This window comes from Chionomys nivalis, chromosome 11 (assembly GCF_950005125.1).
Source record: "Chionomys nivalis chromosome 11, mChiNiv1.1, whole genome shotgun sequence".
Classification (NCBI taxonomy): Eukaryota; Metazoa; Chordata; class Mammalia; order Rodentia; family Cricetidae; genus Chionomys; species Chionomys nivalis.
The window spans coordinates 5165001-5189920 of NC_080096.1; the positions used below are offsets into that span (position 1 = coordinate 5165001).

Sequence of the window (24920 nt, forward strand, 5' to 3'; positions counted from 1 at the left end):
ATGGCCACCCTCTGCTAAGACAGCCCATCCTAGCGCGGAAGAGAGGGCGGGATGCTATTAAACCATCCACTGTGCACCTGCTGTGGAAGGAGACTCGCCTGGCCCATAAATAGACGCCGCTTCCTGTACCTGGCTAAATCCCTAGACCTTGCCCCAGGTTCCTGACCAAGGACAGGGCTTTGTGTGACCCCGTATGATATCCCAGGTCAGGACGCAGGGGATTCTAGGAGCTGGAATCAGTCCCACCCAGATAGGTCTTGGTCAACCATGTGTCATGTGTGTAACTTCACCTTGGAGATTTGTGCCTCTGAACCTCAGTCTTTTGAGACCTCCTTCCAGACGGCTGGGAACATGGAACAACCAAGGGTCATGAAGCTCTTGGTTCTGGCACTCCTCTCACAAAGACAGCAAGGGGAGGGAGCCAGGGCTATTCTCCTCTCTTCAGGTAGTTCTCATGACCTCGCTGCACTCCGGGGCCCCAGTGCTAATCCACAGAGTCCACTCAGGCTTGCCTAGCCACTGGGACGCTTCTAAAATAGCCTGTCTCCTACCAGATGCCACAAAATTAGAGGCTGAGTGCCGTGGCCTGACGGCTGGCACTTCCTGTTGGCAGCCAACCTCACAGAGCATGTCCCGTGAGAATAGATCAGTTTTAACATCCAGTCTGAAACAGGTCCTGTTGGGTGACTGATTGATTGATTGGTTCACTCGTTCCTTATTTCATCACTTCCAAATCATTTGTAAGAGTCTCCTGATTGCCATGGATTGAGTAGATGCCTAGACTGAAGCCCCCAGGAGCACCTGGCTCGAAGAGCTTCTAGTCCAAAGAGCCTGAGTCAAATCAACAGACCTGTCCCTTGAGAGGTGACACCAGCTGCTAGGGATGGCATCCTGGGGTCTCCCAGAGGAAACTCAAGCTGATCTTAATGGATAGCCCCAGACACTAGAACCAAACTGACCTTGCCAACAAGAAGAGACTCAGAGGCAGGTGAACAGAAGCCAGGCCTCCTTAGAGGCCGAGATTGGGAAGGGAGAGGAGGACACAAATGCCAACCTCCTAGCAGCCTGGAGCACCTGCCTGGGCAAAACCAAACCTGACAGAGAACAGAACCCCTCCAAGTTCCCCCTGTCACTGCAACACCAGACACTTGGGCTAGGACTGTCCTGAGCCCAGGGGCCGTCAGTCAAGTCAGGCTACCAAGCAAGGCCAGCTGTAGTAGAATAGAGGCAGACGGTGGAAGAGTCTACCAAGATACCTGCTGGCTTGCAAGCCCCACCTGGTCTCCTAGGAAGTCATCAGAAGGCAAAAGATGGAACTCAAAGTGAGCAGAACAGGGGTTAAGACAGCCCACTCATCGGAGGTACAGATGATCAGAACAGGCTCTTGACATGGACTGGAGTGCTGAACATGAAGAGCTGGACCAACAGGGTCTCGGCTGCTGGGGGCTGACCTCTGGTCCAGGGAGACAGAAAATAACAAAGGAACTAGGAGAGGCAGTGAGGACAAGTGAAGAGGGTATACACAGTAGCAGTTCCTTCAAAGACCTCGGAGGCACATCCCCTGGAGGCTGGCAGAAGGAGGGCACCGAGCCAGATTTGGGAAGGATGGAAGACTGTTACAACAGGCTGAGGATGCGGGGGCATGGTGGCCCTGAGACAGGGAGAGGATTGACACATTGGAGTCTGATTTAATTGTACTCGTGTGGGAAGTCAATGGTTTTAGGCAGCGGAATGATTTGGTCTAAATTATATATTTAAAAGATGATTCTGAACAGGGTGTGCTGGCACCTACCTTTAATTCCAGCATGGGGTGGGGTGGGGGGACCAGAGTCAGCTGGAGCCAGCCTGGTCTACAGAGTGAGTTCCAGGCTGGCCAAGGCTATATAGTGTTACCCTATCTAAAAAAGGATTAAGGATTAGTTTTGAGGGAATGGGTTAGGAGGAACAGTAGCCTAAATGGGAAAACAGGAGAACAGGGCTAAGGGTAGGGTGACTTTTAGAGAAAAAGACTCCTCTTGTAACCTCCTCTAAGGGTGCTACAAGACAGCCCCCCCCCTGCAGCAGGAACATTGTTGCCTTCAGCAGGGGGCCCTTGTGTCAGCCAGGCAAGGTAAGGTTCTTCTGCGCAGAAGCAGAAGCCATGGAGACAGGAATGAATGGGGCTGAGAATTGCTGATTGGCTATCTGAGAGGGAGAGAGGAAGTCAAGGAAGCTGGGCCTGATACCAGCAACACAGAGGCAGCCCTCGCCCGCCCTCCTCCCTCTCTCCCTCTTCCCTCCCCTGCCCCCACACCACATCTCTGGGGATGGTGGGAACGCCTGAGACTGCTCCGTTCAGCAGCGCTGGGAGTTGCATAGATGTCAGGAGAGTGGCAAGAGCAATGGTAGAGGGTCCTTGGCTGGACACTGGACACCAGAGACAACAGCTTCCCCACCCTGAGAGCAGAGCTCCTTGGGACCACACTTCCTTCCTTCCCATTGATAAACCAGGCACGTCTGTAGGAGAGAATAGTAACCACAGTCTTGGAGTTTTGCCCAGGGATGTAGTCGAATGGCAGACGACTCTGGGTATCACTGGGGATCCCTGTCCAGAGAAGCACCATGGGAGGTTCTAAATGACCCCCCCCCCCATTACCATGGGTCCCATCCTGCCAGAGAGCAGAGCAGGAAAACCTACTGGTCACGCTTGTATAACGATGATATCCCCGAGACCTGTTTTCTACATACACCTCAGTTGGAGAGAGGCCACCGCCCTTGATTGGGTTTCCCATCGGAAGTGGAATCTGCAGATGTCCTCTGAGGGAAGCCAGAGCTTTGCCCTGTCCTCAGGAGCAGCTGACTTGGATGGCTTCCTCATGTCCGTAGGCTTCTGAAAGCCAAGAGCCCAAACAGTAACACGATCTCACGCGTCCTCCCTGGAAATCCGGCTGACCGGCCGGGGGTGGCCCTGAGTATTGGTGTCCCAGCTCCAGAAAAGCAGCACCCAGAAAACATAACCTGACCCCTATTAGGGGAAGAAGCCCTAGCATAGCCACCGCTGCCTCCGGACATTTTGGGGGGACCACAGTACAGCCTCCAAGATATCACTGGAGACCACAGAACAGCTGCCTCCACCCCGGCAGAAATATTTCTCCTCCTCCAGCTGGCTTTTCTCCTGCCCTAACAAGAACATTTTCATCCATTTATTTAGCTCATTCAGAAGTTGTTGAGCCCTGTGTTTGCACTAGAATGCAAGCTCCTGCTTTCCCAAAGTCATTGGAGAGCAGTGTAAGATTTGAGCTCGCATCTCTGGCTCAGTAGCTACCTGGCCCCCAGCATCTCAGGCCAACAGGGCCACAGTAAGAGCCACAGATGAAGCTCTGGCTGTCAGCAGGAGGCTGAGGAGCTCCTAAAACACTGAGGGTGTTACCTGAAGTGAGTCAGGACATGGCTGCAAGAGAAGGCAAAATAAATACAAATCCTCAGATGTTCCTGACCCTGGGAAGGATGGATGGGACAAGCCACCTGTGCTGAGCTCAGGTCCCTGTCCATTCGGGGGGGGGGGGGTAGTTAAAAACCAAAGAGGCTTTCCAGGTGTGTGGCATATACCTTTAATTCTAGAACTCAGGGGTTGAGGCAAGCAATTCTCTAGGAATTTGACATCAGCCTGAACTACGGAGTTCCAGGTGAACTAGGGCTATATACAGTGAGAACCTGTCTCAAACAAAACAAAACAAAGACAAAAAACAAAAAACTAACAAGCAGGGGGTCCTCTGAGGATCCCAGTCAGAGACCTGCTGAATCTGGAGGCAAGAGTTTTCCCAGAAATGCCAACCTTGGGCCTTGTGGAATAGGCAGGCATGGGTAGGGTTAATAGTTGGTTGTTAACTGAAAGAGGGGTAATGAGGAGGGGCCCTCACCCTGACTTCTCTCTTTCTGACTTTCAGCCCACGACACGGGTCTTGTGACCCTACAAGTTGCCTTCAACAATCAGATCATCTCCAACTCGGTGGTGTTTGAGTACAAAGCTCGGGCTCTGCCCACACTCCCTTCCTCTCAGCACGACTGGCTGTCACTGGACGGTAAGAACGGCATCCTGGTTACCTTGTTGGGTAGAGAGGGAGAAGGGCATCCTGGTTACCGTGTTGGGTAGAGAGGGAGAAATGGCATCCTGGTTACCGTGTTGGGTAGAGAGGGAGAAGGGCTGGTGTATAGATGTGAAAAAGAAGGATCTGGAAGAGAGGGGCAGGAGGGGTGTCAGGGTTGGCCAAAGGAGGACCTGCTGAGTCCACCCCTTGAACTATGAGTATATCCCATCGGCCAGCCTGTGTCTGGTCACTGGCATGCCCTGTCTTAATTCAGCCCCTCTTGGGGACAGATAAAGTATGTGAAGCTGGCTTGTGGCTGTCACTCCTGTCAAGATGTCTGAGTAGTTAAGCTCCTGGGAGTTATCAGGGTCCCAGCAGCAAGTTCAAACAGCTACCATGGGTCTCTAGTGCTGCTTCTGTATTTCCTATAGAAAGAAGGGGGCATCCTGGAGGCATCCAGCAGGGTAGCAGTGTACACGCTATGGGGGCACCTCAGGCCCAGGCTTTATTCAGATTTAGAGGTTTGGGTCGCCAGGCTATGGACCTGAGACTACTAACTAGCCAGACCACCTCCCAAAAGCTCATCACTCCCATTATCCCAGCTTCTTGGCTGTTTTTATTTACGCCTCTGTCCTGTGCAGCTTCTAAGGCGGCCCAGGTCCATGACCATGGCTGAAAGAATATTGCAAAGGAGGTGGTAGAAGTTGCTAGCCATGGAGGGGCAGGAGCTTCCAGGGTCAGTGGGCTTGGCCTTGAGTTGATGAATAGGTTTCTTTTATCTAGGGGGCAACAAAATCTCTGCAGAAAAAAAATGGCAAAAACAGAATAAGGGGTTCCAGAGTTAGAGGCTTCTTGTCTTCCCCTTGGACATGGTGCAAGATGCCCTAGAGCTGGCAAGCCTGGGGCGGGGTTTTGCAAAGGGTACACATCCAAGACCCTAGTATCTGGAGAGGTCATGGAGGTGACAGACTATGGGGTACCTTTGTTGGAAGCTGCAACAGTGCCTGGATGTTGAAGGGCTATGTACCGCTCACACACAGTAACCATGTAGCCTTCTGACTTCAGCCTTTCTCCCATTGGATGCTGCTTCATACCCTATACACACAGGACTTTCTAGAGCTGAGCGTTTTCAGTCTAACCTTATCCCTGCCGCTGCCCCCATAGCCACAGGATGTCTGGCAGCCTCCCTGGCCCATGAACTCTCCGGAGCTACTCCCAGAGGTGGTTTGGGGTCATCAGGCATCTGTACCCTGGCAGCACTGCCTGGGAGCACCGTGCTGGTGTTGGCAGCATCCCTGGCTGAGGCCGGAGCCAGTATGAGCCGATGACCTGCAGTATGTAACAGAGAAGGGCAGGGTGACCAGGGGCTCCTGTTCAGGAAATCCGGTTTCAGTTTTGCAGAACAAATGGGGAATGGAGCAGGGAGCTCTTACAGAGCCCTGGCTCTCCCGGAGTGACCCAGTCAGCTTTATGAGGTGGAACCCAAGGATGCTAGGACCAGTGTAGAGCCCTGTTTTGAAAGCAGAGTCTCAGGCTAAGCAATAGCTTCGAACACACAAAACATCGGCTGGTCCCTGGAAGCCCAGAAAGCCAGGTAACCTACTGGTGCTTATGACTAATGGAAGGCATGGGAGGATGCTGAACAGGCGGCCGGGGGAGGGGGGGTGTAGCCTGATTACCTACCTTATAACAAACACACCCGTGGGTCCTAGGCCACATCAAGACGGCTAAGCTGGGCACCTGCTTCCCAGCAGCCTTCTGTTCCAAGACTGAGTTCTCTTTTCTTCAGGCATCCAGGCTGAAATACCCCCACCCCTTGGCAGAAGGCAGGAAAGATAGCATCAAGACCAGGGCATCTGAGCAACGATGACTTTGTGTTACCATACAGGACCCAGTTAGAACCCTGGCTCCACACATATAGGAGCCACTCTGAGGGACCAGACTGGTTGGGAAAGGTCGGGTTGCTACCCACGAAGGCCCAGAAGCACTACAGAAGGACCTGGTGGCATTTCTATCCCACTGTTCTTGGCCAGCAGTTCTTTCAAGTAATGGGAGGGGAGAGGAGGTGGGGTCAGCTGGACTATGTGACCCCGCCTGACTGGGAATCGGGGACCTTCCCGGCTTCTTCTAGAACTCCTAAATGAATGTGTGTAGCTTGCCCACCATTTCACCCGTCTGATGGTCCGTGGGGGGAGGGGATCAGCGCCGAGACCGCCAGCAGCACAATCTGCCCCAGTGCTGGAGACAGCTGAGACAGCCAGCAGGAGGGCGGGGGTCTCCTGGCCTCCCGCCAACCAACTTGGCAGTGAGCTTTGTGTGGAGGCAGATGTTGCAGCGGCCAGGCGTTGGTAAGCTTCTCCCTTCCCTCCCTCTCTCGCATCTCTGCAGCTCAGTCCCTGCCTCGCCACGGTCACTGGGCGCCTTCTCCATCACAGCTCACCAGACAGCGGGGACGTGTGTGCAAAGGCGGGGGGGGGGAGGGCGGCGGGGGGGGCGAGTAGACTGCGGCACTCGGAGATTTGGGGCAAAGCGGGCGGGAAGCGCGCGCGGTGCACACACTCCCTCCCACCCCCTCCAAGCGCGCGAGTACGCGCGCATAGCCGCAATGCGGGGTCTTTTCTCACAGCGGCTAGTGATGTGGGTCCCGTGGGGTTACAGTGCACGCTGACTGCCGGATAACGGCGGGTGTTCATAGGAAGAGTGCGAAGTCCTTCCTAGCAAAGAAAGGGGATGACGGGGATGCGCAAAATCGCCGGGATTGCGAGCTGTTAGCCTTGCTGTCCCTACTGACTGGCATCGCCCTTCTCTGACTCTGGGGGCCGTTCTTTGCCCCTCCCCTGCCTCAGAGCCGAGGACTATTTGGGAACGAGAATTTCTGCCTTTACTGATTTTGAACAATGAACTTGTTTACCAGACTCAAGGCCAGGTGGGGGCGCCTGGTCCGCAGCACAGAGCACTAGCGCGCAGATGCGCGATGCGCGTGCACGCAGCAGCTGCGGCTCCGCCTTTGTCCTCACAGCAATCTTTGTCCCCGCTGCAGTCTTTGTCCCCAGTGCTCGGTCTTTGTCTGCTCTGCAGATTTTGTGTGCGCAGCCCCGCCCTACAGAAAGAGATTTTCTTCTAGGTGGTGTTCGGTGGCACAGTCATTTATGTCCCCAAACCTCCACTAAGACAAGACCAGCAGGCAGGGTTGCAGAAGTGGGGAGGCGCAGACACCGCAGCTGAGCGTCTTCTGGACTTACCACGCCCTCTCAAGACCTAGGGAGTTTCTCCAGACCAGTTTCCCCCCTGGACTTTGGGTACAAAGCCATGTCTGCTGAGACCCCATTGCACAGGGCAGCCTGTGGTAGCGTGCAATACCTGGTTGTGTCATGACTGCATTCACGGACCCCAGTAAGTGCAGAGAGGACTAAGGAAAACCGAGTGTTAATCCGCCTTAGTGCTCCAAAGCTTCAGGAAAGGCCCCTCGGAAGCTAAGCAGGCTGGCACCAGTCAGGCTTAGAGGGATGAAAGGGGTATCGGAAAGCCTCCATCTTTACCTGTCCAGCCTCTGAATACTGCCACTTTTGCCCTTTCTCCCCGAGGTCCAGATGCAGAATAAGTGTCATTTGCACCCTAGGACCCCAAGATGGTAAGAGCAATAGGGCCTGCAAGAGGGCCCTGCTCCAGGCTAGAGGTAGGCAAACCTTGAGGTCTGGGTAGGGCTTCTGGGAAGCGTCTCCTCTGCCTGTCTGCCAAGACTGTGCCAAGCTCTAAGGTTATCTCATCTGTATTGTGTTCACAAAGAGAGGAATCCCAGGCTACTCAGCACTCCACCACTGGGGCTAAGGACACAGTAGGCAGACACTCTTCTGGTCACAGACATTAGGGTACCTCTAGGTGGCCTCTGTCCCTGGAAGAAACAATGAGTGGAACTTGTGAGTGTCTTGTGTGTGCCCCCCCCCGCCCCCGTCAGCCTCTCGATTATCTTGAAGGATGGGCTGAGGAGATTCACAGGCTCCCTGCTTCCACTCCTAACCCTGCTGTCTCCTTGAACCTTCCTAAGCTGCTTCTCTGACAGCAGAGAGAACTAGAATGAGACATGGATGCCGCTCTCCTGGGCTGGTCACCTGGACAAGCCTGATGACCTCACCCTGGGGGTGGGGAGGGGCCTTGTCATCTCAGGCAAGAAGGAAGCAGGAGCTGGGAGCTCAGGCTTCATTATCCAGGTCCCTGCTCCCCATGCTAACCTCAAGCAGGCCAGAGATCTCCTTCAGCTCACAGCACTAACCTCAGGCAGGCCAGAGATCTCCTTCAGCTCACAGCACTAACCTCAGGCAGGCCAGAGATCTCCTTCAGCTCACAGCACTAACCTCATGCAGGCCAGAGATCTCCTTCAGCTCACAGTGCAGAGGAGATTATTTTCTGACACATAGATACACACACCCCTCTCCCAGCACCCTGGCTTTGGCCTGGCCTCTGGAAGACCCAGACACTTTCTAGAGACATAGAAGAAAAAGGCAAGGCCTGGCCTCCTAGTTCAGTCTGATCTGACCTGCCCGCTGTGTAAGCAGATGGGAGAGGAGCAGCTGCCTCTGAGCTGTGATGTTGCTGTGAACAGGTCTGGCCCTGGCATGTGGTCCCCTGCTGGCTGGCTTCTTACTCTAGCCTGTGCTCACCAGGGCTGGGGGAATCACACAGATGTAGATACACTGCATTCGATCACACGGACACAGATACACTGCATTCGATCACATGGACACAGATACACTGCATTCGGTCACACAGACACAAATACAATGCACTCGATCACACAGACACAGATACACTGCATTCGATCACACGGACATAGATACACTGCATTCAACCCCAAGACTACAGAACTCTAGGGATCTAGAGGCCCTGTGTGCTGTGGCATGTGCTCCTGAGGGGCCTCTGGGACACTTTGTCACTAATTGGTACCCAGGCCCTCCTAGACCAGTCTGTGGTTCCCCACAGCCCACTTTGCCATCATTCATCCCCATGGGGCCTTCTGGGTGACATGGAAGAGAACAGACATGGGGAGATAGAGACCCAGAACGGTCCAAAGGTGTCATTTCCCCACATGGTGGAAGAAGAGACAAAAGTTAATTTTGTAAATCATAGCATAGAATACAATATTCACAAGAATTTGGTTTTTTAAAAAACTTGTAGCCTTGACTGGCTTGAAACTATGTAGACAAGGCTGACCTAAATCTTTAGAGACCCATCTGCCTCTGCCTTCCAGCCCTAGGATTAAAGGCATACAATATCATGCCTAGTCTCCAGTATTTTTAAAGAAAAGACAGCAATGTTAATTGTCTTGACTTAGATAACAGCTCTGAATGCTAGTCTGGTTAAAGCCTGGAAGCCCAGGATTATCTTGTTTCTCCTCTAGGGTCACTGCAGTTTTACTGACATCAGAACTAGCCAGTGACACTGAGAGCTTTCCAAGTCTATCTGGAGTGGGCTTTGCTTGTTAGATATTCGGGTCTCTGAATGCTTTGTGTAGAGCAGTGACCTTGGGGACACAGGTGGCAGCAGAATTGGTTTGAGTCAGTCTTACACGAGGGTCTTGGAGCTGAGTGGCAAGAGACGTCTCCCTCTGAGCCCAGCCAGTGTCTTGTTCCGTGTCTCCTCACTTCCAGTCCTTCCTGTTCTTTGTGGGGTCCACATCACAGACTGTGGTGTGAAGCATAATCCTAATTGATCTTATCAATAAAAATCCTGGAGTCAAATATCACAGTGAAAGCGGAAAGATCAGAGAAGCAGAGCAGTCAGCCACCAGAGACTTCTCACCTTTACTAAATCTCAGACTGAATGGGAGCTCCTGCCACTATGAATCCTCAGACTGAATGGGGGAGATCCTGTATCCACCTGCTTTATATTCCTGCCCCCACCTCCCTAGTGCTGGGATTAAAGGTGTGAGCCATCACCGCCCGACTCTGTTTCTCTTTTAGATGGGTTCTATTTCGTTTAGCCCAGGGTGGCTTTGAACTCCTGATTTTCCTGCTTCTTCCTCCCAAGGGCTGGGATTAAAGGTGTGTGACACCACTGCCTGGTCTCTACAGCTAACTAGTAGCTAGCTCCACCAACTGATCTCCAGGCAAGCTTTATTTGTCAGAACACAAACAAAATATCATACAACAGTGGGGGGGGGTACATTTATTTGGTTTATACTTTCAAGTCAATATCCATCATCCTTGGTAGTCTGAGCAGGAACTCAAGTAGGAGCTAAAAACAGAAACCATGGAGGAAGACTTCTTGCTGGCTTATGTTTAGTTAGCTTTCTTTCCTGCCCAGGACCACCTGCCCAAGAGATGATGATGATGCCCACAGTGGGCTGGGCACTCCTACATCAATCATCAGTCAAGACAGTCCTATACAGACAAGCCCCCAGGCCAGTCTGACCTGAGTAATCCCTTAATTGAATGTCCCCTTTCAGGTGACTCTAGACTGTATCAAGTTGGAGTTAAAGTTAACTCAGACTGGGATGCAGGTCCTCCTGCTTGGGCCCTGTGCTCTGTTGCATGCTTTCTTCCTTCTGAGGGTGAGAATCAAGTCAGCATCCAGATGGGAGAGCATCTGGGCTATTGAAGATCCTAGTCAGGCCATCTGTTGCCCCTGTACCTGGGACCAAGGAAAGTAGCATCTTGCTGTTTACATCTGGGGCCACACTAAGTGGATTTGTATGGAGCTCCTTTCTGTAACTAGAACCCATTTCCTTGAAGCTACTATACCTTGCCTTCATGCGATAGTAACAAATTGTATCCTGCCCAAAAGGGTCGTTTAGGAAAAAGGGCATCCCCTGCAGAAGCCAAAGAAACAACCATTGCTACTTAAGAGAGAAAGCAAAGAATGTATCTTAGAGGAAGCCCGAGAACAACCTGGTAGGTGCTGGCTACATTGTAGATCAGGCTCCCAGTCACTGGGGGATGAACTGGCTGCCTCCCAAGCCTGTGGGAGAGAGGCACTGACCCTCCAAGGGGACCATCAGAAGCTACTATACCTTGCCTTCATGAAATAGTAACAAATTGTATCCTGCCCAAAAGGGTCATTTAGGAAAAAGGCCATCCCCTGCAGAAGCCAAAGAAACAACCATTGCTACTTAAGAGAGAAAGCAAAGAATGTATCTTAGAGGAAGCCCGAGAACAACCTGGTAGGTGCTGGCTACATTGTAGATCAGGCTCCCAGTCACTGGGGAATGAACTGGCTGCCTCCCAAGCCTGTGGGAGAGAGGCACTGACCCTCCAAGGGGACCATCAGTAACTCCTCTTTGAATACTGAATTCTTCTCCTATGGCTACTATATAGTTACCATAAATGGCAGAAATGGGCATCTGAGGTCCAGGGCAGCAGGGCCAGGCTCCCCTCAGAGAATGTAAGGAGTTCTCTGTCATCTCCCCCAGTGGCAGATGACTGCTAACATCCTTTGTCACTCGATATAATGTGGCAATATAACCCAATCCCTGCCTCCACTGTCACCTGGTCACCTTCCTTCATGCATCTCTGTTCTCTTGTAAGGAGCCATCTGGTCACTGTGAACTCATCTTGACTAATCATCTCTGTAAGTTGGCCCTATTCCCAAATCAGATAGATTTGGGAAAACATGCTGAGCTTCAGATAGACAACCTGGTGCACCATTTCCTAAGGACTTGTGTCCAGGGGCATCCAGAAGAACACTGTGGTGACTTGCGTGAGATAGCCTCCCTAGTCTCTGGCTTGGTAGAGTATTCAGTTGGTAGAGCTGTCTGGGGGGGTCCTAGGAGGCAACAAGGAGGCCTTGTTGGAAAAAGTGTTGCCAGGGGTGAACTTGGTGGTTTTTAAAGCATGTGCCGTTCCCCGTGTACTCTCTGCTTCTTTCCCTTGGAGCTGTGAGCTCTCAGCGGTTCTGCCACCATGTTTGCTTGCTGCCACACTTCCCTGCCATGATGGTGATGGGCTCTTATTACTCTGGACCACGAACCCAAATAAGCCCTCCCATGAGTGGCCTCAGACATGGTGCTTGAGCACAGCAACAAAAAAGCAATGAATAGAAACATCCAGTGTGTTCTTGCTCTCTTCAGTTGTGCTGAAGGCAAACTGACCTGCAGAGAACACAGAAGCCTCAGGAGGGTTTGTTCTCCATGAGGCGGACTGGATGTGGTGAGGTATGCAGGAGGGTGCAGCCCCCCCCACCTAGAAGCCAGCCCTTCTAGCAGTCAGTAAAGGGAACATGGCTCCACACAATGGAGAGCATTTATTTCGCGGACCCTAGTGTAGTCTGGAAGAAAGGAAGCTACTGCTGGCACAAGGACGCTTTCCCACTTGTGGCAAACAGAGAAGGCACTGACATCCAGTTTCTGACCCCTCCCCCATCCACGTAGCATGCACATGTGGACTAGGGTAGCCCTTGCCAAAGAAACAGGTCCTTGTTGACCTCGTGCCCCTTAGGTCCTATGACCCCTGCTAATTGGTCTTTTCTCTTTTGAAACCCTTTTTCCTAATTTCTGGACATTCACACTCTTTCAGTTCCTTTCAACTTCCCTGCATGTCACTAGCTCCTCTTTCTGGAAAAGTCTATAAGTGCCTATGTAGTTGGCTTCCTTCTTTCTTTACCCCCTTTCCCTGAGGACTCAACCTTGGCTCCGGCTCACTGTGTCATCTCCCAGTGGCTTCTTCTCATTGCTGTGACCAAAGAAGGATTTTGATGGTGGTGGTGCTGTGCTGGTGCTGGTGGTACTGGTGGTATTGACGGTGGTGGTGCTGGTGGTACTGGTGGTATTGATGGTGGTGGTGATAGTGCTGGTGGTGATGGTGGTATTGGTGGTGGTGGTGATGGTGCTGATGGTACTGGTGATATTGTTGGTGGTGCTGGTGGTATTGGTGGTGGTATTGATGGCGATGGTGGTGGAGACTTCAGAAGATTTAATTCCATCATTGTGGAAAAGGCATGCATGGTGGTGAAAGATTAACATTGTGTCCAATCAGGAAGCAAAGTGCCAAAGCCAGGACTGGGGTCAGACAGCATTCAAGGACTTCCCTCAGCAACCCACTTCTAGCCAGGCATATGTCTCTAAGGGTTCAGAACCCCTCTCCAGACAGCACCACCGACTAGACATCCAGTATTCAAACACAAGACCGCAGTGCATTATGGCCACAGCTCCGTGTGTCTTCCTGGCTCTAGAACTGTCCGACTGCTCAAAGGACACAGCCCCATTCAGACTTCTCTTGGGCAGCAATGTGTGCCCAAAGGGACTCAGGACCGTTTTCATGTCGTTTCCCACTTCCCGCCCTTCTTCCTGGCTTTTCTGATGAACCCGGGGAGGATCACTCCCTCCCCCAAAGGTCAGCCCAGCCTTGTACCTTTTCTCTCCTTCATTTCTTTCATGTTTCCTGCTTCTCCCCATCCCCAACACTGCTGTCATGTAGCCCGAAATAGCTGTGCGCGTCCTAGCCCGTCTCCTGGCCTCCTTCCCCTGGGGCCATTCATTCTTCCATCATCCAGTAAATATGTGCTAAGCCTCTGCCGGGTGCCAGGCACTGGTCTAGGCCCTGGGGAGTCTTAATTATCCCTGGGGTTTATAGTCCAGTGGGGAGAAAGACAAAAAAAAAAACAAGTTGCAAATGAAAACACTAGCTGGCATGAGTGCCAAGCAGAAATGTTGAGCTGGCTGATCTGGGAGAAGGTTCCAGGCAGGTTTTTAAGGTTGGGGGGATGGATGAGGCAAGAGAGGCCCCCATGGGAGGTGAGATGGGGGGATAGAATTCTGTTCACAGGAAGAACATACTAGGCAGAAAGATTCTCCAGAACACAGTCCCTAGGAGGATGGGAACTAGCTAGGCATTCTGGCATACCTGGGGAATAATAAAGGAAGGGGAGGGAATAAAAGGGGAGAGGAAGGGAGGGGAAGGGGGAAGGGGGAGTGCAGGGAGAATCAGCCCTAGAGGCCAGCAGTGCCAGGCCACGTGAGGTCCATCATCCAATGTAGGGAGTGAAAATTTCATCCAAGGTTGGTAGGGAGCTGCCCCCGAGCTCAGGTGTGTTGTGTAGATGAGGTGGCATGCCCAGGTGTTTAAGTGGGTGACACGACATGTTCAGGTGTGTTTCCAGGCCATCCCAGCCACTGTCTGGAAAATGTGCTGTGTCTCCATCTGCAGGCTCCCTTTACAGGGGCTCGAACATCAGTTTAGGCAATGGATGATAGCACTCTGACAGAGCTTGTGACAGTCTCAGAGACACTGGCTTCGAGTGATGTTTGGAGGTAAAATCAGCGGTCCTGTTGGTGATTTGGACTGAAAGGATTTGGAGGAAAAGGACTAAATGGGTAAATGGGTAGATGCCTAGATTTGGGCCTTTAACACTTAGGAGGACAGTGGCTTGTTTCCTGGGATGAAGAAGATTGAAAAGCACATCTGGGAGCTGGAGGAAATGTAGAATTTGGTTTTGGTATAACTGGTTAGGCAGGAACACCAAGGTCATAGTTGGCTTTGAAGGTCTGGAAACGATGGAGAATGAAATACAGAACAGAAGCGAGAGTTTGGAATCATGAGTTTGTGGTTTGTATGGTGACTGTGTGTGATTTCCCCATTAAAGGTATAGAAATAGAAGCTTTTGCGGTGGTAACCGTGGGCTGGACCTCATGGTGGTGGTGGAGGTGCACACCTTTAATCCCAGAACTATGGAGGCAGAGGCTGGTGGATCTGAGCTCCAGGCCAGCCTGGTCTACAGACCAAGTTCCAGCATAGCCAGGGCTACAGAGAAACCCTATGAAAGCAAACCAAAAACAAAACAAACTACAATAAGCAAAACAAAGCACAGGCCAGTCTAACACTTACCCATAAGCAGAAGAGGAGCCTGCAAAGACACTGTGTAGCCATCAAGATGAATGGAAGAAGACTTAGAGGGTGGGATCCCAAGGAGGCTGAGAGAAGAAGGCCTTGGTCATCCACATCCAGTGCCTCGTGGAAGAGGAGAAGATCATCCAGCCATCGAGACCCATGTCTTGGAAGAAGCTAGAAGAGTCAGGGGAACTCCAAGCAGCTTGGGGCAGGACAACAGAGGGAATGAGCCACTCAGACTTACCTAGTGGGAAGGCCCTGTGCCTCCCACTGTCCTCAACCTCTCCAGCAGTCTGTGGGCACAAGGAGGGCAGCCTCGTAGTCCTGAGTCCACCCAGAGTCTCAGAGGGACCCCTCCTCATTCTTCCCATAGGGAATCCGGTTGAACTCAAATAAGGAACAACTAATGATTCATCCCCACCCAAATAGCATGCTGATGTCAGAGCAGGAGAGACAGCTCTAGTCTCCTGGCCACTGGGTGCTGCCGGAATGTAGGGTCCTGAAGGTAGGAAGACTGCCAAGCAAGTCTGCAGCGTGGCCAGTCTGCTCTACCACTGGCTGGCTTCTGGGGGCTTTCCTAAGTCAGACTCTGGGACAGCATGGGGATGCTGGTGTGTAGATCCAGCAGCAGAGGGACCTGGCCTTGTGACAAGGAATCTGGAGAACAGCAGCAGCAAGGAAGCCAGGAGGCAGGAAGCAAGTTGACACCTCTAGAGACTTTGAGAGTGAAGAGGAAAGGGACCTCTCCCAGGCAGTGCATCACCAGGCAGGACAGAGAGGACAACGCTCAGCCTCTGACTGGAATCAAGGCCAACACCTCTCCTTTTCAACGCTCCAACACACACACACACACACACACACACACACACACACACACACACACACACGTCTGGTCCTATCTGCATAGTCTAGTGACCTTGTCTCTCTCCTCTGTGACACCAGGACATTCCAAACAGTCTTTGATAGACTTCAAGCCAGCTTCCTACACTGCAGTCATGGCCCACTGCAAAGTAACCAATAACATGAGCTGTTTTGAAAAATGTTTTAGATGTTTTCCAGCACAGAGTGAAAAGCATAAATATACAAAAACCAATCTCTGGCCCACTTGAAGGAAGCATGGGCCCCAGAAGAGTAGTGACCCCAACCCAAACCATGGCTGACCAAAACGGAAGCCTCCTAATAGTTCCCTCTGCTTGATGCCCTCCTTTCCACTTGCTTCCACCTTTCCATCCCATGACCAAACATTCCTATGCCCCTGGAGATATGCAGGCAGAAGAGAAGGAAGCCAACTAGAAGCCTGGAGCTTCTAGCAACATAGGTTATAGTTCCTTTACCAAGGTCAAGGGTCACCAGAGGTGACCCAGCTGAATAAGCTGATGCTCTCTGCCAGCATTCACACCAGCGAGAGAGATGGAACTTGACTCCATCTCTCCATCAGGTGCCATGTGCCAAGTGACCAGCTCTGTCATCAGCAGATGGGGAAATCCCCAGTGGAGGCCTCTGAGGGACTTTTCTCCTGCTGAAACCTGAGATGTGTGCAGAGGACTCTGTCCCGCCCTCTCCCCCAACTTGGTGGTACTTTGGGGAGTCAGTCTTGAGCCAGTTCACTGGCACCAAGCTGCAGTATCTGGTCTGGAGACACATGGAAGAGCTGTCAGTCTTCTGAGTCACTGTCCTGGTTGCTGCCTGCCCAGCCAGGGGTAATGGCCACATTCAAATGTTCACCATGCCCCCAGGCTGCATCCACAGAGTGTTCCTGTGGATTCACTTGTCCTGACTTTCCAGCAACCTCCCAGGTCCTTGTCCATAGGAGGGTACTCAGGCAGTAGAGTGAGCAGATGGTACAGAGAGCCATGACACGGTGCCCCGCCTCCTGACCTCCGCACCATGAGCATCTGTCTTCCCTGTCTCTCCCAATCCCTGTGGTGCTGACCAACCGTTGTCTCCTGTGCTTGGAGCATGTTCTGTCCCAAGTTCCCTTTCACTGCTCGGTGAAGAAAGCCTTCTTCTTCTGCCTTCCCACAATGCTTTGTAAATCCCTTCATTAGCAGTTTTCCCATGAAATCATCCACTGGAGTAGGGAGTATCCCCATAGGTGCCTGGTGCTGTTCCAATGCTGGGAATCAGAACAGATGAAGATGGGCTGATGAGTTTCCTGAACTTACTGTCAAGTGGAGGGAAATCCAGACTCAACCAAAAACTCAGGATTCTTAGGACAGGGGCAGGATTCCTCAGTGAGGTCCGGGAGGGATTTGTTGAAGAAATGACCTTTGAAGAGATCAAGAGGAAGAGAAGACGTTGGCTCCGTGAAGACAGAAGACAAAAACATTCCAGACCAAGGCAACAGCATACATAGGAGCTCTGTGATGGGAGGGAGGTATTGGTGAAAGTCATGAGATGGGAGAGAGGTGGTGGGTCAGGCTGGAGCTGACTGGGACACTCAGCTTAAAGAAGCATTGAACAGATTGAAGAAGCCCTGAAACCCACAAGGTAGACCAGTTGCTTGTTCTGATGCAAGATGGTGGTTCTGGAAAGGCACCGAGTCAGGAGACAGTGAGGGAGGTGACATCAGTAGGATCTGTGGGTGGATTGCCTGTGGGCTCTACTTCGTTCACTTTGGAGGACTGGGCCTGAGTTTGGTGGAGCTTTATTGAGGGGTCTTTGAGATATTTGTGAGAAAAGTCAATGGACTAAGCGGACGTAGACATCAGAACCCAGGGAAGTTGACAAGCAGAGACAGGTCAAGTGTCCGCATGGAGGTGCCACTAGATGGAAGGGGTCGGTGGATGTGGATAAAATTGACGCTCAGCATATGGCTGAGACCCAAGCACGGGGATTTTTTTAATCCTAATTAGCATTGTAGCAACATCTGCCATAGAGAATCTTGATCATTGGTTCTTCAAGGGATGGATGTGGGTGAATTGATAGATGAACGAATGGGTGGATGAGCAGGCAATTATGATGGATGGGGAGGGAGGTGGGCGGATGGATGGATGGGTTGATGAGACGGATGGGTGGGGAAGTAGGCGGATGGGTGGATAGATGAGTGGGTAGACAGATTAGTGGCGAGATTAATGGGTGGATAGAGGAATGTACCAATGGATGGATAGAAGGATGACCCAGTGCTGTCTTCACAGCCTTCATCCTCACTGCTTACTTTGGCTTCCAGCTATAGCAGTCCCATGTCAGAACCAGGCTGGAGAAGGGGGTCCATTAGTAACCTTTCCGTCTCTGTCTCACTGGACAAGCTTCAGACAAGTGGCCCAAGACAAGAATGTAGCTGTTTGATGGCACTTGGTTGAATGTGCCATCGGAGCTTTCGAGAGGACAGAACATTCTCCCCTCAGCTCCCTGGAGGTGGGAAAGTAACAGACAAGCAGTTCCCTTTCTTCAGATTCAGAGCCAGCCTCCCTCTGGCCATCAGAGTGGAAGGAAGCTTCCCAGGCAAGTCCTTGTCAAGTCACCGCATGGCACATTGCCATCCAGGAGGCCTTCATTGACCCTCTGTGACACTCAAGCTCAGAAGATCCTGAGAGCTCTTGGTAAATTACTAAAAGGACTTGAGCACTCATCGAAGGCTGTTAGCCTCGTGCAGGTCCATTACCACAGAAGGATATGGATTACAATCAGCCATAGCCGCAGCGCCTAAGCCTAGCCGGGTACTTAACACAGAGCTTCCATTTTCTTCTGAACATGCCGTCATGAGCAACGTTGCTTTCCTGGCACTGACGTGTGGCAGTCAGAGAATTGCCAGGGAGATATGACCACCAGAGCCTCAGCCTTCAGAGTTTGTGCCGAGGCTCTACCATACAAGCTCCACGACCAGCTGACGCTGTGATGTCACTAAGTCACACCGTTAGTCTCTTGGCATGGTATTGCTGAACTGGCCTGTGATCAAAGATGCCCCATACAAACACACTGCATAGAATTGCAAGGGCTTAGAGACCATTTCCTAGTAGGGGAAGATAAAGGCTACATACATACCTTCAACTGCACAAAGTGGATTCCCCCCGCCTCGTCCCACCCATGTGTCCTCGCCTGCCTCCCCTACTCCTCACCCCACAGATTAGATTCTTTGGGTCTGTCTTCATGGAGAGGAGAAAGGATGTCACATATCCCTTGTGCTGTCACTTATTTTTAAAGCATTGGCCCTAGAAAGATCTTGTCTAGCATAGGCAGCTCTTTGGGGACACATTTTATCCAGAAAACATAATTTGAATGAATATTTTGTCTTCTATGGAGAATAGCATGCACAGCTCAGTTTTCCCTGGGCTGCAATGTGAAATCAAATGGATTATAGATCAGTCCACCTAGATGTGAAATTAAATGAGAAACTTCAGGTGTATTGTTAGCCAGGGTTATTACTCTAATATATTGCTTCAATCACGTCTTTAAATTACTCATCTGTACAGCGGCCCTGAAAGGAACCTGTGTCTCACTTCCATCCCACAGACAGCCCCCCGGCTAGAGCAATGTAAAGTGTTCTCCCAAAGGGCCCTCTGCTGCAGTGGGCTTATGAGCAGCTGTTCCCCTGCTCCCTCCCTTCTTCCTCCTCTTCCTAAGCTGGGACCCATGAGCCTGGGAAGAGCTAGAATTAGTGACCTCACCCGTGTGGCTGACCTCAGGCAGTATCTCTGACTCCCCCAAACACTGATGGGAAGGGATCTGGCTTTGCAAACGGTGACCAGCTGGTGTAGATGCAAAAGAGCCTCCCCGCTCGGTAATTCGCCTTTCAAGAAAAGCAAACAGAGGTGTGACAGTCAGCCACCTTTACCATGGATATGGTTCAATACAATGCTTAAGGCGTCTGGTAGTGTTTATTATAACATTGGAAGGCTAGGCTTGGCTATCCAGCAACAGTTAAAACCAAGGAACCAGGGTGCAAATGGTGCCTGCATGGGGGGGCTAAGGAGCTATGGCAGAAATGCTGGGAACACAGTCCTGGAAGGCTGGGCTTCGAGCCTTTGAAGCCCCAGTACCCTAGGACTTGGCAATCACTGATGATCCCGCACTTGTTTTGAGATAGTCTTACTCTGTAGCCCACGCTGGCCTTGAACTTGTTGCAATGCCCCTGCCTCAGCCTCCCAAGCACTGGAATTGCAAGCTTATGTACCATCATGCCTGAGCAGACTGATGCAGTTTGAGAACCTTCTATTCCCCCACCACACACACACACAATTGGAGAACCCTTCTATCCCCCCACCACACACACACACAATTGGAGAACCCTTCTATCCCCCCACCACACACACACACAATTGGAGAACCCTTCTATCCCCCCACCATACACACACACACACACAATTTGAGAACCCTTCTATCCCCCCACCATACACACACACACACACAATTGGAGAACCCTTCTATCCCCCCACCACACACACACACACACACACACAATTTGAGAACCCTTCTATCCCCCCACCACACACACACACACAATTGGAAAATATCAGGAAAGAGCAAGCTCTGAGTGGAGAGGACAGGAGTAGAGCAGTTTGGAACTCCAAGGCATCCCCCTGCTCCAGAGGCATCCTATCTCGTCTTCCTCTCTTTCTTCCTACCCTCACACCCGGTTTTGTTCCATTGTTGCTGTGTTAGGGACTGAGCCCAGGATCTCCTGTGCACTACGTATGTGTCTATCTCTGCACTGTAGCCCTGGACCTAACATGTTCAGTCCCAGGAAGAAATGAGTGGGCATACTGGCCTCCTGAACAGGAATTAAAATCAAGAGGACAGGTGGGTGGGGTGTGTCTTGTTCCCTTGGCAGGTAGGGCGATTGGGTTATCTGACCCTCCACCTCTGGCTGCTGGAGGGGAGTCCTAGGTGACAGTTTAGGCCACCCAGGTGTGTAGTGACAAGGAAGAGTGGGCAGCAGAAACAAAGACCTGGTTAATGTTAGTCCCAGAGCCTGGAGCAGTCACTATGTGGGCATGGCTCCAAAGTGATCCTAGTGTCAGAGAGAGGCCCGCAGAAGTGATGGGGGTACACATATGTGTGATGCATCCATGCTTTCCCTGGCCACAGTTTTGTTTTTCTTCTTTCTTTGTTTATTTTCTGAGGCAGGGTTTCTCTATGTAGCCTTGGCTGTCTTGGAACTCATTCTATAGACCAGACTGGCCTCGAGCTCACAGTGATCCTCCTGTCCCTGTCTCCCGAGTGCTGGGATTGAAGGTGTGCGCCACTGCCACCTGGCCCTTTCTTAATAGTAGAATTTAGCACCTAGAGTGTCTGTGGAGTCCCTGAACTAAATCCGTCACTCTGCCTCTTCCCCGACTCATCCAGCCGTCGTTTCCGTGGGTGTCTAATGGCCTCTCTGAGATTGTGATTCCAAGGTGGCTTCATTCTACTGTGTGGTCTTTTGACTCTGTCATTGCCTACTTCTCTTTGGTCAGAACCCCAGGCTTTTTTGTTTGCTTGTTTTTTTTTTTTTTTAAGGCATCTACCTTATAAAGCAACTACACAATGATAGCTTTAATCCATGCATTTCTTGTGTGTGTGTGTGTGTGTGTGTGTGTTGCTGTTGTAGTTGTTGCTTGAGACAGGGAGGTCTTACTATGTCACTCTGACTGTCCTGGAACTCCCTATGTAGGCAGACCCGACTGGCTCTGAACTCACAGAGATCAGCCTGCCTCTGCCTCCCAGATACCGTGACTACCCGCATGTTCCACACCTCGCTGGCTAATCTGCACATTTTTGTGTGTACCTTTCTCATGGAGAAGAGGTGCCTGCATGGTTGTAGGTCCCTTTAGAGTCCTCCTAGGAGGCTCTGCTGGGGTACTTGCCCTGTGCAAAGGTCAGTTTCAGCCTCAGGGGGCCTGAGGTGCTCTCACAGCACAAACCCTGGGCTCTAGAAGGACTGAAGGGGCAGACTCTGCTTTGAACAAGGAGTCAGAGAGGAAGGCTGGTGAAGCTGCATACTCTGCACAGGGGGCCTGTGAGCGCCCTGGTGAGGAAATGCACAAACTGTGGGCTTGGGCTGAGCTTGTCTATGCTGATGCAGGCCCTGCTGGGTGAGGCTTCTGAACTTAGAGTGTGCTAGAGTCTGGACCTAGGCCCTTTCACCTCAATATTTCCTGTAAGGCCACAGAATAGGACTCAGGGTGACCTTCTTCCATCTGTGTGAGATTATCAGCCATGGCCAGAGCAGCTGCCAGCTCTCCCTAACATCACAGAAGACAAATTTGGTTCTTTTTTGGTTTTTCGAGATAGGGTTTCTCTGTGTATCTCTGGCTGTCCTAGAACTCACCCTGTAAACCAGGCTAGCCTCAAGCTCACAGAGATCCACCTGCCTCTGTCTCCCTGAGGGCTGGGATTAAAAGTGCGCCACCACGCCCTTTTAATATACAGGAAGTGGTCTATTGTCCAAAGTGATGGTGTCATCCCCAGTTCTGGGCCCTCCTGACACGGGGTTAGCCTTGAGCCCTCCTGACATGGCTTCTCTTTCTGAGGTCCCGTCTTCTTTCTAAAACTTAGACTTAATACCGTTTTCTTGTTTGTCTCGTGTGTGTGTGTGTGTGTGTATCACAGTTTTTTTGTAATATCGTCAACATACTACATGACTTTTTTAATTTAAAAAATTTATGCATTGTTATAAGAATAGGCGTTTTGCCGTCATGTATGTCCGTGCACCATATGTGGGTGCCCCCAGATGGCAGAAGAAGGCATTGGATCCCCGGAACTGGAATGATAGATGGTTTTGAGCTGCCATGTGGGTACTGGAAACTGAGTGCAGGTCCAGTCTCACGCCTTTTCAAGTTCCCAATTCAGAAGTCTCTAGTCTAGCCACACGGTTATGCGTTCTAGAAGTCTCCATACTCTTGTAATGGTCATTCCCCATCCCTTCCCAGCCCACAGCTGAGCCCTAACAACTAGTAATCAACTTCGTCTCTATAAACCTGCCTGTCCTTGGCATTGCCTGTAGATGGAATCAGGGTATGTAAGGCTGGCATTTATTTATTTATTTATTTATTTATTTATTTATTTATCTTTCCATCCAGCATGCTACCTTCTGGGTGCATTGTGTTGTTGTGTGTATGTATCTGTCCTTCCTTCCATCTTATTACCAAACATCCACATGTACAAACATCTGTTTTCACTTCTCTTGGGTCCATAGCTAGGAGGGGAATTGATGGGCTGTATAATAACTGAAGACCCACCCAGAAGAAGTGCCAGTCCGCTTCCTAAAGTCATGGCACCGATGTTCCTTCCCACCAGCAGTGCTCAGGAGTCCTTCTCGACTCTTGCCAGCTCTTGTCATTGTCCGTCTGTTACTGCTGTTGCCTCGTGATTGTCTTGTTGTGTTCTTTTGTTGGTGGTGATGCTGTTGGTTTGGTTTTGTTAGGACAGTCTCACTCTCCAGTCCTGGCTGGCCTGGGACTCAGTATGTGGATCAGGCTGGCCTCAAACTCACAGAGATCCCCCTGCCTCTGCCTCGCAATGTTAAAGTTAAAGGCGTGCGCTGTGGTTTTGATTTGTACTCTCTAGTGACGACAGTTTCACCAGACACCTTCTCATTTGTTTATCACAAGCTCATTTAGATCCCGCACTCAGTTGAACACTGAGTTATTTTCTTTTAAATTTAAGCTGCAATAATTCTTGGTTTTAGATGCAAGTCTCTTTTTAGGCATGTAGTTTACAGATATTTTCTCTTTTTAATGAATTGTCTTTTCTCTCTGTAGTGTTCTTTGAAGCACAGCCATATTTACTTTTGTAAAAGTTCCATTTATTGTCCCTTTGACGGCTTGTATTTTTGAGATCATATTTAAGAAGTCAATAGCAATCCCCAAGTCATGAAGACTTACCGCTAAGATGTTTTGAGGAGTCCCATAGTTTGGACTATAGATTGTAGATTTTTGCTGTGGACTGTGAGATAGTTTGTATGTACCACAGGAGGTAAGGAAGGGTCCCCTCTCATTCTTTTGCAAGGGAATATCCAGTTTTCCAGCCCTTTTGTTGGAAAGACTCTTTATCTATTATATTACCTATCACTCCTGCTGTTTTTTAAAGACACAGATATGCACATTGCACTTACATTTAGAATTTTTAAAAGATTTTACTTTTGTGCATATGTGTCTACTTGTATGCATGTACTCCATGTGCATGCCTGGAATCTGAGAAGGCCGTAGATGGTGATAGATCCCCTGGAACTGAATTACAGACCATTGTGAGCCACCATGTGGGTGCTGGGAATCAAACCCAGGTCCTCTAGAAGGGCAGCCAGTGCTCTAGCAGCTGAGCCAACTCTCCAGCCCCTTACTCATGTTAAAATATTCACTGTGATCCTGTTTGTTTTTTCATTTATTGGAAGTTGCTCTATCCAGAAGCATACTCAGTTGTTATCCCATAGGAGAGGTTCAGCTATGCTACTGTAACAAACAATTCAGTGTTTGATGTCAGCGGTTTGTCAGTCATACTCCAGCGTGGTGCCTGTTGCTGGGAGGGAGGGCTCAGCCTGTGACCCACCTCCAAGGAACTAGGCAGAGAGGGGCCACCACTTCATATAAACAAGCCTTCCCAATCATCCGGGCTGGGGAAAGGAGTGTGGTGGGTGCATCACTGGCCCTTCTAATTCCTGTCTGTAAGGATACAAGTCATTCTCCCTTTCACTGGCCAAAGAAAATAACACGGTCACATCGAACATCAAAGGATTCCAGCCAGTGCAAAGCATCCCTGAAGACGGCAACCAGAAATGCGAATGGCCTGGCCTTTCTGCTGTGTGCCTGAAACTCATTTTATGGTAACTTGCAGGCGGCACTTTTTAAGTGCCTGGAACAGGACAAAATGGGAGCAGTTTCAGAGGCTGCAATCCAGGTCTACTGTTGGCCAGCTGCCTAGTCTGGAGCAAGTTACCTGCCTTCTTGAAGCCTTTGTCTTATTCTCCGTCCTACTTGCTGAGAATGAACAGTAATGGATCCGAGTGCCCAGCACAGCAGCAATAGATAACAGGGACCAGTGAACTGTAGTTCCCTTCTTCCCCATCGGCACTTAGGGTCCCCAGTGAGCAGAGGTTGGGCTAAGATAACAGCAGACTGTA

At 50.8% G+C, this 24920-nt stretch overlaps 1 protein-coding gene across 11 annotated transcripts in view; it reads left to right on the forward strand.

Annotated features, from left to right (window-relative positions):
- The window catches only part of Camta1 (calmodulin binding transcription activator 1), an 820478-nt gene that overhangs the window by 746474 nt on the left and 49084 nt on the right, over positions 1 to 24920 (forward strand). For 10 of the 11 annotated variants that reach the window (XM_057784922.1, XM_057784923.1, XM_057784925.1 and 7 more), the window contains one exon: positions 3927 to 4061. In XM_057784922.1, coding sequence (XP_057640905.1) covers positions 3927 to 4061 — 135 coding nt within the window. Of the gene's footprint in view, positions 1 to 3926; positions 4062 to 6292; positions 6416 to 24920 lie in introns of those variants that run through there. The other variant, XM_057784933.1, reaches the window with a different exon arrangement.